Source organism: Nicotiana attenuata, unplaced genomic scaffold (assembly GCF_001879085.1).
Source record: "Nicotiana attenuata strain UT unplaced genomic scaffold, NIATTr2, whole genome shotgun sequence".
In the NCBI taxonomy this organism is placed as follows: domain Eukaryota; kingdom Viridiplantae; phylum Streptophyta; class Magnoliopsida; order Solanales; family Solanaceae; genus Nicotiana; species Nicotiana attenuata.
In genome coordinates this window covers 85,926-98,200 of record NW_017673713.1, presented here as the reverse complement: position 1 = coordinate 98,200, position 12,275 = coordinate 85,926, and the positions used below count along the sequence as shown (strand labels likewise).

At 38.6% G+C, this 12,275-nt stretch overlaps 1 protein-coding gene across 1 annotated transcript; it reads left to right on the top strand.

The window, feature by feature from the left end:
• The first annotated feature begins 1,324 nt into the window (after nt 1-1,324).
• On the top strand, nt 1,325-1,921 carry LOC109217091. Its single transcript, XM_019381323.1, has 2 exons — nt 1,325-1,505; nt 1,605-1,921. The coding sequence occupies exons 1-2, from the start codon at nt 1,325-1,327 to the stop codon at nt 1,919-1,921; spliced, it is 498 nt and encodes a 165-aa protein (XP_019236868.1).
• The last annotated feature ends 10,354 nt before the right edge of the window (nt 1,922-12,275 follow it).

The window sequence follows — 12,275 nt, the reverse complement described above, 5'->3', positions numbered from 1 at the left end:
GTCCGCATGAAATGGAGCGCGGACCGCATTGGCTTCAATCTTCAAAACTGGCACCTCTCTGATCTTTGGCTCTGCGGACCGCACTAAATCGAGTGCGGCCGCAGTAACTCCAATGCGGACCGTATTAAATCTCATGCGGCCGCATTGTCCTTTGGCCTGGAAAACACCTTCTCTGAATCTCACTTGTGCGGACCGCACAGAATGGTGTGCGGCCGCACTGACCCTGTTTTGCCTGAGCTTTGTCTTGTCTTGGTACTTGTCCATGTTTCACTCCTTTTTGAGCTGACCTTTGACATCTTGTCACTTTATTGATCAAACTTGCAATCAAGCACAATTTGTGAGCCTTTTAGGACTATTTTGTACAAATTTCTAATCAAAACATAAGCAAGGAGGAGTATAAAATGTATCAAAATCCCTAGTTATCAATATGAACGAGTCAAAAATATTTAGAAACCTAAAAATGCCAAAAATCGGTTTTTGCATATTGGTCATGATTTTGCAATTCTGAAATACTGTCGAACTCCGATTGACCTCAAATTTGGTAGGTTCGTCGGAAATGACCCAGTGAGCAATACACACGAGTTTTGATCATGATGTAGTTTTTCGGGCATTCGGGGCCATTTAGATGGGGTTTTGGCTATATTTTCTAGAATTTTTTTTAAAAAGAATTTTTTTTACGAAAATAGTGGTTTTAGGGTTCAATCCCTATGGTTTCAATTCATGTTTTACAGTAATATAATGAATTTATTTGTTGAAATAGGTCTTCTTCCACACGGATATATTCATTATAGATAATTACTATAGTTTTGCCTCTAATAATTTGATAACTTGTATTAGCTCCCCAACTGAGCTACATGTTGATTCAATGAAACTAGGGTTATAAAAGTGATATTTACCTATCTTAAATTGACAGTTTACTCTCCATCTGAGTTGGTCCAATTTTAATTTATGGGGTGAATATCTGACATAACTCATATATTTTGCATGAACAATTAAGTTTTCTTATCGAATCTAACTCTTCAATGAGCATGGTTATATGTGTAATGTGTTATTTCGAATTTTATTATTATTGCATAACTAATGATTTATTTAATGTGAATATATCTCAGATTAACTATGTATTCATTCAATCCACTTACCTCAATTTTAAACCAAAACAAGTTAGAATGCCCGAATTATGTTGACTGGAAAAGAAAACTTGATATTGTCCTAACTGCTGAAGGTTAAGAATTCGTAATCACTGAGGAGTGCCCAAAAAAACCTGATGAAGATGCTACTGATGAGTAGGTTAAGGTCTATGATAAATGGGTTAAGGCTGATAGAGATGGCACGATTTTACATTCTTGCCTCTATGGCGAATGTTTTGCAACATCAACATCAGTCTATGGGGTCTGCTTATGACATGCTCGAAAGTCTCAAAGAGATGTTCGGTGATCAAAATCGTGCGGCTAAGCAGATAGCGATGAAAGCCCTTTTAAATAGCAAGATGGCCGAAGGATCATCGGGTTAGGGACCATGCTCTGAAGATGATAGGTCTTATAAATGAGCTGGAGGTCCTTGGAGCTATGATTGATAAGGAATCTCAAGTTGAGATGCTTCTGCAGACTGTGTTGACAGTTTTCAACAATTTTGCTTGAACTATAATATGAACAAAATGAATTTGTCACTAACGAAATTGTTGAATAAGCTGCAAGCGGCAGAATCTATTATCAAACAGCAAGCTCCGGTTGTGGTACTGAATATTGAGAAAGCTTCAGTTTCAAAGCTAAGAGGCGCTAAGAAAAAGAAAAAGGCTCACAAGGTTTTGGCGCCTGGAGGTACAGTTGGTGGTGTGAAAAAGCCCAAAGGAAAGTGCTATCATTGCAAACAACCTGGGCATCAGAAAAAGCAATGTCCTGCCTATCTGGAAAAGTTGAATTAGCAAGGTAATTCAAATTTAAATGGCGTTGAAACGTGTTTAGCGGCTGTCTCTACCATAATTTAGTGTGTAGATTCAGAAGCCACTAATCATATCTGCACTACTTTGTAGGGGTTTCAGGAAACGCGGCGGCTAAGTGAGAATGAAGTTTGCGTTTTTCAAGCCAATGGCGAGCCACCACCAGCTTTAGCATTATGAGATATTAGAGTTTCATTTAGTAGTGATAGAATTTTAGTTTTAAAAGATGTTCTCTATGTGCCTTCTATTAGAAGGAATTTGATTTCGATTTCGAAAATAATATATGCTTGTTATAATCATTAATAACTCTGCTGTTATTAAGTTTAATAAATGTTTTATCTATATTGCTGCTAGAGTACCTGACCTTATTCTTGATATATCTCCTCGTGTGCTATTACCAAAAGAATTAAATAACATTAATCTGCCACAAAAAAGAAAACGTATTTCTGAATTGAGCCAAACTTATTTGTGACACTTACGTCTAGGTCATATAAATCAAAATAGAATTTTGAGGTTGGTTTCGGATGGACCTTTCAGTTCATTGAAAGTGGAAGCACTACCAACATGCGAATCCTGTTTAGAAGGAAAAATGACCAAGAGACATTTCCTCTCAAAAGAAAATAGAGCTAGTGGTAAGTTAGAGTTAATTCGCTCTAATTTGTGTAGCCCTATGAATATACAAGCAAGAGGTGGTTTTGAATATTTTGTGACTTTCACAGATGATTACTCAAAATATGGATACATTTATCTGTTGCGCCGTAAGTCTGAATGCTTTGATAAATTCAAAGAATTTAAGACGGAAACGGAGAAACGACATGATAAACATATCAAATCATTGCAATCTGATCGTGGTGGTGAATATCTTTCTGCAGAATTCGTTGAATACTTATCAAATTGTGGAATTACATCTCAATTATCTGCCCCAGGAACACCACAACAAAATAGTGTGGCAGAAAGAAGAAATATGACCCTTATGGAAATGCTTAGATCAATGTTAAGTTATTCCGATTTGCCTTCTTCTTTTTAGGGATATGCTTTAGAAACAGCAAATTATATTCTGAATTTGGTTCGTTCAAAGTTAGTACCTTCAACCCTAGTAGAATTATGGACTGGGCGCACGCCTAGTTTGCGGCACATTCGGGTTTGGGGTTGTCCAACACATGTGCTGAATGGGAAAGCGGATAAATTGGAATCGAGGACAGAAGTGTGCATTTTTATTGGATATCCAAAGGGAACAAAAGGAGGTTTATTTTATTGTCCCAAAGAAAAGAAGATAATTATTGCGACAAATGCCAGATTTTTAGAAGAGGACTATTTAATGAACCATATTCCTAGAAGTAAACTAGTTTTACAAGAATTAGGCAATGGAGTAACTAATGACTCATCTCTAGAACGTATGCCGTAAGCCAGTATTGACATACCACTGCATTATCGTAGTGAGAGAAATGTCAATCGGCAGCAGAACATACAAGAGCAATTGCCTGACATCTCGCTACCCCAAAGTAGTGGGAATAATATTGAGCAACCTCAGATTATTGAGCAACCTGAAATTATTGTGCAGCCTACACTTCAGGAAGAAGTTAATGATATCCCAACACCGCAAGGTGTGGAGGATAACATTGAGGCTTCAGTTCCGAAAATGATATTGCGGTTCAACAACAAAATCAAATTGCACCTGTAGTGACTAGTCGTAATGGGAGAATTATTTAAAAACCTCTCCGGTTTGCGCTCTTGGAGAATCTTATGATAGAATCCCTGAATAGCCTAATACAGAACCTCTTAATTACGACGAAGCACTACAATATACTGACGTTAAAAAATGGGTGGTTGCTATTAAATCTGAAATGGAGTCCATGTACTCCAATCAAGTCCCGGACCTTGTGGAAGCAGCTACTGGAGTCAAACCCATTGGTTGTAGATGGATCTATAAAAAAAGAGATGAGTGGATGGAAAAGTGCAAACTTTTAAAGCTAGGCTTGTTGCAAAAGGGTTTACTCAAAAAGAAGGGATTGATTATAAGGTTAGTAGCCATGCTTAAATCCATTAGGATTCTCTTATCATTGCTGCTCGCTACGATTATGAGATTTGGCGAGTGGATGTCAACACGGCTTTGCTTAATGGAAGTCTTGATGAGTGCATCTATATGGAACAACCAGATGGTTTCATAAAAAGTGGCAATGAGCACATGTTGTGTAAATTAAAAAAATTTATTTATGGATTAAAACAGGCTTCTAGAGCATGGATTACTTGTTTTGACACATCGATTAAAACTTTCGGTTTTGATCAATGTGAAAACGAGTCTTGTGTCTATAAAAAGTGGGATGGAGGTAAAGTTGCATTTTTTATTTTGCACGTAGATGATATCTTGCTCATAGGAAATAATGTGAGCATGTTGAATTCAGTAAAGGAATAGTTGTCCTCGCGTTTTAATATGAAGGACTTGGGCAGCACATATCCTTGGGATCAAGCTTATGCGAGATCGCAAGCAAAAGATATTAGGCTTATCTCAAGCACTTTATATTGATATTATTTTCACCAGGTTTAGAATGCAAGATTCCAAGAAAGGGTTTCTTCCTTTTAGGCATGAAATTTGTCTGCCAAAGAATCAGTCCCCAAAAAAACTGATGAGATAGAAAAGATGAAGGCGGTCCCTTATACTTCTGCTGTAGGGAGTCTCATGTATGCTATGCTATGTACTAGACCTGATATCTACTTTGCTGTTGGCATGATTAGCATATTTCATTCTAATCCTGGACGAGAACACTGGACTGTCGTTAAGCATATAATCAAGTACCTGAAAAGGACTAGGGATAATATGTTGGTTTATCACTCAGGTGATCTTGCACCCATTGGCTATGTTGATTCAGATTTTCAGTCAGATAGAGATTCTAGAAAATCTACCTCAGGATATGTTTTTACTTTAGGAGGTAGAGCCATAAGTTGGAGGAGTATCAAGTAATCACGTGTTGCTGATTCCACCATGGAAGCCGAATATGTGGCTGCCTTTGAGGCAACTAAAGAGGCTGTTTGGCTCGAGAACTTTCTGAAAGAGCTTAATGTAGTTCCTTCGGTTCAAGCACCAAATGTACTTTATTGTGACTAGGGGTGTACAAACCGAACCGAAAACACCAAACTGAAAAGTCAAACCAAACCAATTAAAAAATCCGACTTAATTGGTTTGGTATTTGAAAAAAACCCGAACCAACCCGACATATAAATATATAAATTTTATATATACTTTTAAGATTTTATATAGAATTTTCTTTAAAAAATATCTAGAAATATTTGGGATACTTGCGGGATATTTTAATAGAATATGAAGTTCTCCATATTTATTGACCTTATATAATGGGTTGTAGGATCACTTTCTTATCATGTATTACTGAAATGCGTCTATCTCTTTGTTCTTCCATATTCATATCATATGTTAAGATCTATTAAATTCTTATATCTTTTTCGAATGTGAAGTGATAATTAATATTTATGTATCATATTGATTTTTATGTTTAATTACTAAATTCGATTAACCTGAAAGTGCATATCAACGAAAAATTATTGTCAGACGGCTAAAAAATAACTATTATGTGTTACTAATAGAATTTTCCCATAAGAATATTTTAATCGATAATATGTTTGTCAATTTTTTATATTTTTACTAAATATATATTCCTTATCAAATATTTAACAAAGTAAGATTGAAATAATAAGTAAGTGACAAAGAACCCGAAAATTCGAAAAACCCGACGAAATCGAACGAATCCAATCCTATATAGTTGGTTTGGTTTGATTTTGATTAAAACCGAACTAGCCCGATCCATTTACACCTCTAATTGTGACAATAGTGGTATAGTCGCAAACTCGAAAGAACCGTGAATCCATAAAAGGAGTAAGCATATTGAGCGTAAATATCATTTAATTCCGGACATATGATGTAAAAGTGTTTAAGATTGCTCAGAGAACAATTTGGCAGACCCGTTTACAAAGAGCTTGCCACAGAAGACTTTTGACAAGCAAGTAGAAGGAATGGGTATTAGAGTTGTATACGCATGGTTATGAATCTAAGTAGGAGATTGTTGGGATATACTATTAACCATGCGATTTAGCTATAGTATTATGTTATATTCTTTAGGGAACAATTATTTATTTGATTCAATTCAATAAAATATTATTTTAAATAGATCATTTGTTACATGTGTGTCCTTTAATTATGTAGCAGACGATTTAGTGTATGGAGTCTTAACTCATACACAGAAAAATAAATTGTCCGTTCTCATAATTAATAAACTATGTTCACAATCAAAGATATTGTTGGGCAAAATTTCTTGATGATTGTAGCACAAATGTAATGATCCGACCGGTCGTTTTGAGCTTTAGCTCGTCGTTCGGCGGTTTGAGACCATGAGTAGCTTCACCTTAGGTATTATGACTTGTACGCGTGGTCGGAATTGAATTTCGGGAAGTTCGGAGTTGATTTAGAGAGAAAATTCTCATTTCGGAAGCTTTAAGTTGGGAGAATTCACTAAGGTGTATTTTTGAGTAAACGACCTCGGAATCAGGATGTGAAAGTTCCAATGGGTTCATATGACGATTTCGGACTTGGGCGTATGCCCAGATCGGGTTTTGGATGACCCGGGAGCGTTTCAGCGCCTATTGTGGAAGTTAGTATTTTGGAAGAATTTCATAAATTCGGGTTGAAGTGCATTTCAATATTATCGATGTCCGTTTGGGATTTCGAGTCTGGGAATAGCTACGTATGGTGATTCTGATATTGGGAGCGCGTCCGGAAGTGGATTCGGAGGTCCGCAGGTCATTGTGGAGTCGTTTGGCGAAAGTTGGAAATTTGAAGGTTTTTGAGGGTTTGACTAGAAGTGGACTTTTTGATATCGGGGTCGGATTCCGATTCTGGAAGTTGGAGTAGGTCCTTAATGTCAAATGCGACTTGTGTACAAAATTTGAGGTCAATCGGACGTCCTAGGCAGTAGAAGCCCAGGGTTCGCATTTGCGATGATTGTGTAGCATTTGCGACCTTCGCATTTGCGACAGACCTAGACCATTTAGCTCATTTCTTTTCATCTCTTGGGAGATTTTTGGAGCTTTTGGATGAGGGTTTTCACCTAGCACTTTGAGGTAAGTAATTTCTAAAAAACATGAGTTTAATACATAGATATGGGTAGATTAACATGTAAAAATTGGTGAAATCAAGGGTTTAGATGAAAACCTAGATTTTGGATAAAAATGAGATTTGACCACGAAAATGGTTATGAAATTTTTTAAAATCATATACTTGACTTCATAGGTTATGGGTAACTACTTTCATCGAAAATTTCCGGAATCCAGGCACGTGGGCCATGGGGGGCGAATTTTAGGAATCTTGCATTTAGGGTTGGGTAACCACCTTAATAGTTGGAATATGAATTTTTGAGCGTATATTGATGTGTTTATACACCATTTGAATAGTTTTGGATTGTTCGGCACCGATTTGGGGATTTGAGCTCATTCTTGGACCGGAAAGCAGGACTTCAGACGAGGTAAGTCTTTTTTCTAATCTTGTAAGAGGGAATTAACCCCATAGGTGGAATAATTGAATATGTGCTTCTATTTGTGGGGGCTAAGTACGCACGAGGTGACGAGAATCCGTGCGTAGCTACTATTATGCTTAAGTCCGGGTAGTCTAGGACCCAAAAGCATGCTATACTTGCATATTTGTAACCTTATTGTCAACTTAAATTGCTTAAATCATATCGAATTGGTAAACGAATTTCTAAAAGGTTAAACTTCATTTTATTGATCGTTAAAAGAGGATTGACATTTCCTTAGATAAATGCTCCTTAATAAATACTTGATTGACTGTTTGATTGTGTTTTCCTTTTGTGGAACGGGCCGAACGCCTCGGTAGATTAAATAGATGCATCTATGATTCGCGCCGTTCGACCCTCCGGCAGCGCACAGTTTAATATTATGTTGGATGTGGTCGTACGACCTAGGCATGACTTGCGCATGATTGAATTGATTGCTTTGACATTGATAGTAAATGATATTGCCTCATTGGCCTGTGATAAGTTGATAAATGATAAAAATAAAGTTGGAAAATTCCTATTAACAAAAGAATTATTTACTTGTTTCATGTCATTGAGTTTACAGTCATTTTATAAAAATACATGATTAATCATATTATCGGTATATTATCTTTGGCCATAGTAAGTGCCAGAGTCGACCTTTCGTCACTACGAAATTAGACTGGATACTTATTGGTTACGCGTTGTTTTCATACTCATACTATACTTGCTGTACATTTTGTTGTACAGGCACCTATATGTCTAGTGGCCTTGTGGGTGCAGCGGCGTGGTTGACGCGGTGACTTAGGTGAGCTGCATCTTATGAGACGATCCGTAGCCAACAGAGTCTCCTTCAGAATATTTGTATTTTCCTTTCTGTCCAAATTTGTATTCCAGACAGTTATTGTATCTTATTTTATTTCCTAGTAAATGCTAATGCACTTGTGACACCGGGTTCTAAGATGATTGTGGGATATTTAGTATTGAAATTGGAAAACGTTATTATTATTATTCTTTAAAGTTCATCTTCTACTAGTTAAATTGAAGGAAAATTTATGGTTTCAGAAATATAAAAGTGAGGATTTAATTAACTAGTTGGTGTTGGCTTGCCCGACAGTGGTGTCCGGCGCCATCACGACCTTTAATGGATTTTGGGTCGTGACAACATGGTATCAGAGCACTAGGTTCACTTAAGTCTCACGAGTCATGAGCAAGTCTTGTAGAGTCTTGCGGATCGGTACAGAGACATCTGTACTTATCTTCGAGAGGCTACAAGGATGTTAGGAGCACTTCCTTTCTTGATTCCTCATCGTGCAATTTGATTCCTTTGAGGCTTATGCCTTTATTTCTTCCTATTCAATCTTATGTGATGTGAAGCGCTTGCTATTGATCGAGAATTGAGGAATTGTAATGGTACTACAGATGCGGTGCTATTGTCTTCGCCTTGCGGAAGGATATTCTGTCATTTCAGTTCAGTAGCTATACTTTTGGGAGCTCTGAGGCTATGCAAAGGTTGCTATGATGCTCATTAGTTGTTATCGCACAGTATTGATGTGGTGGTAAGATGCTTGCCTACGTGTCGGAGCAGTGAATAACTTGAAAGGAGGTTTACTAAGTGCATGATTTAGAGATTCGGTATTTTATTTCTGGCGGAGGAAAGACAATCGGACTATAAATGTTCAGGTTTTGGTTAATGGAGTAACGAGACTTGGTATTTTCGAGTGTGGTGGAACTTTCATCCGTGATGTTGTGTCATTGTCCTTGTTGAATACATTAAGTTCGCCGGTGTTATGGTCTTCGTCAAATCTTCCTCCTGGTAGGGAAGCGTGAAATAGAGGCGGAGAAGCGGCTATCAGGGATCGCGGTGTGCGGTGGTTCAGGATTGAATCGGCGCTCCTAGTATTGGTGGCTCGAGAATGACGACCTTTGAAGGGGTTTGAAGTTAGTAGCAATCTATTGGTTCAAGTGCTACAACAATAGATTTTAATTTAAGGCAACAACTGGGCGGCGAAGGATGAGGAAGGACATGTGGGAGGTATCTTTCGGTGGTTAAATTTCTAGAAGGCCAGGTGGAAGAAGCAGAAGTCGAGTAGTTGCTTAAAGGAGAGGGTTTAGCCAAAGAGGGAGAGTGGCAGAGTAGCATGTGGGTTCTGTGATAGGATATCTACACGTCTTGAGAAAAGTGTAGAGTGATTTGGAATTTATGGTGCACAGTGACTAGGTCTACAGACTTAATTTGGAACATTGGCTATTATACGACGGGATTGGATACGACAGAAAGGAGTTTGTTGGATATGAAGAAGGATACGACATGACCCTGGATCAAAAGATATTGGCGCACCTCTAATTGATGTCCATGAGGAGTGAACGAACTTGTACGACTGGTGAATGAGCACGGGCTCAGGAGGGGTTATTGATTTGGTAGTAATTGTACCCAGTGCGGCGACGTTGGAAGATGTCAGCATGTAATTTCCATAGGTGGGTTATCTTCTGTGAGCATGTCAGTGGTCCCGTGGTTGACAAAGCTTTTTGCGATGAATTCTACTAGCTGTCCAGTAAGAGGTTGGATATGTATATGTGGATGGTAATTCAGAGTGTTCATAAAGGGTTTAACAGAAGGATTTCGAGAAATTTGGCGGGTTGATTGTGCAAGATCAGGTCGACAATGAAGAAAGAATCTTGGTGGGTTCCAGAGTTATGCAATAGTAGCTTCAAGCCAAGTGGGAGAGCCCCACCGTCTATGAATTTGGAATTACATGATTGTCTACTTGTGAAGTTTCTTGTTATCGACATGTTGATGGGTTATTGCAACTAAGGAAAGAGAACATCAGTGGTGGTTTGAGCAAAGGATTTGAAGAATGTGTGCTATACTGGGCCTTATCAATTTATGTTCATGCTTTGGGAAGACTCAAGATTTATGCTTCGTATAGAGGTGATCTGCGAGGAAAGTGATTCAGCAGGGTGCTTCTTTGAGAGGGTGTTCATGTGCTAGCGAAGTCTTGGAGCTTGATTATATTCGGGACCAAGTTAGAGTGGGTGACTCTCAGCAACGGTCCTAGTGGATTCAAAGGTTAAAGTGTGGCGCCTAAGGATTTCGAGTCCATAGTATGGTTGAGTATCGAGCTTTTGCAGCGGATTATGATAAAGGAGCTTGAGGTGTTCTGCGTTATCTTCGGTTTGTGGTGTAGTATGAATGAGAGGAAATAACTTTGGATTTATAGAAGAATTATCAGAATGACTGTACCGGTTGAAGACGCGATTATGCGCACAAGGAGGGTATGAAATGGTTCGTGGGTTTTGAGACAATGTAGTCTCGTGAAATGGGGTCACTCAGGACGAGTGCGGATTGAGTTCGCTATGTTTTGAATGGAGCTATTAATATTCCTAAGGCAAGTCCAGGGTAAATTAGAAGAAGTCGGATCGCTTAGCAACGGTTGAATCGGCATAATGATGGGAATGATCAGCTCCTTCAGCGTGTTGAGTTACTCATGTGATTTGTGACGGTACGTGCGAGGTTTGACGATCGCCGTAATTGATTTTGTTTGGAGGCTTTCAAGTATTATGCCCGGTTGTGTACAGATGGATCCCGAAAGAGTTATGGTGGTTTAGACCACTACTTGAGGCTGGTATTTTCTGCGGATATGAGAATTCAGTCACGTGTTGCAATGGTTCTCTTGAAATGAGTTAAGTAAAAGATTTCTATATGATGAAGTGTTCATTCTATTAGTGGTTCAGGAGTTATGATGAAATTCTTGTAATCTTGCGCATTGGCATGATTAAGTGCATCGAGTAGCATGGAATTTGGAAGTTGAGGATCAAGGTTGCAGTTTGGTGTCGTCAAGAATGTCACCAGCTCAGACGAGCAGGGAAAAAGAATTCAGATGGTTAGAGTAAGCTGTTATTGTCTTTAGCGTCACCTGAGATCGGTGTCCTATGTAAGAGGCTTAGAGTACTGATTTCGGATTTTTGATTTTCTTTACAGCATTACTGCGGCCGGTGGTATGGATGTGTAGACTTGTTACCTGGTACGGAAGGTCGTGAGAGCATGACCCACAAGAAGATTGTATAAGTGTGATATGTAGTCATTTGATTGATTGAAGATTGGAACCAAGTATGGAGATTTTGGTACTATCGTTCGTGTGAGAATTTATGCATGAAGAGCGCTCGGTTCATTGGACTGTTGAAGTTTGTTCCGAATCGACGGTTGTTCTTGTGTGTCATGGGAAGGAGGGGTATTGTGGATCCTTGAGAAGTTACCAGGCTAGAGTGGTACGATCAGAATCGTCTTGAGGTTTGTGGATGTATCTAAATGTGAACGTGGGCTCTATATCAGGTTGGATGTATTCATTTCAGCATAGCGCTCCTTATGGAGGGGTATTCAGACGTTGGATGTTATTTTGCCGTCGGTTATTTCATGTAATACTATATTGTGCCGTGTGAGTTGTGAAACGACTTGAATAAATTTCATATGTGTTGAGGTTTCGCATAGCGATGGTGTTATGTGAGCAGGATGGCTCTCGAGATTCAGATCTTATATCGCACCTTAGTTGTGCTTGAGTTTTGTGGCGTATGGCGCTATCTGTCTCCCCACGGATGGTATTATGCACTTAGTGTGCTTGTGGCCGATATTCGAGTATTTTGTAGTCATGAGCATTTTATCTCGGTAAAATTTATTTCCTTATACGATATTATGTATGGATCGGGTTGCACACCGCAACAGTGTGATGTTGAGTACAATCCCCTATATCTATCCTTGTGTGTTTTGTTTCCCATTTTCCGAGGAA

Coding starts and splice junctions, on each gene's coding strand:
- LOC109217091 (XM_019381323.1), top strand. CDS start 1,325: ATGGCACGATTTTACATTCTTGCCTCTATGGCGAATGTTTTGCAACAT. Junction 1,506..1,604: donor GATGGCCGAAGGATCATCGG/GTTAGGGACCAT, acceptor ATGCTTCTGCAG/ACTGTGTTGACAGTTTTCAA.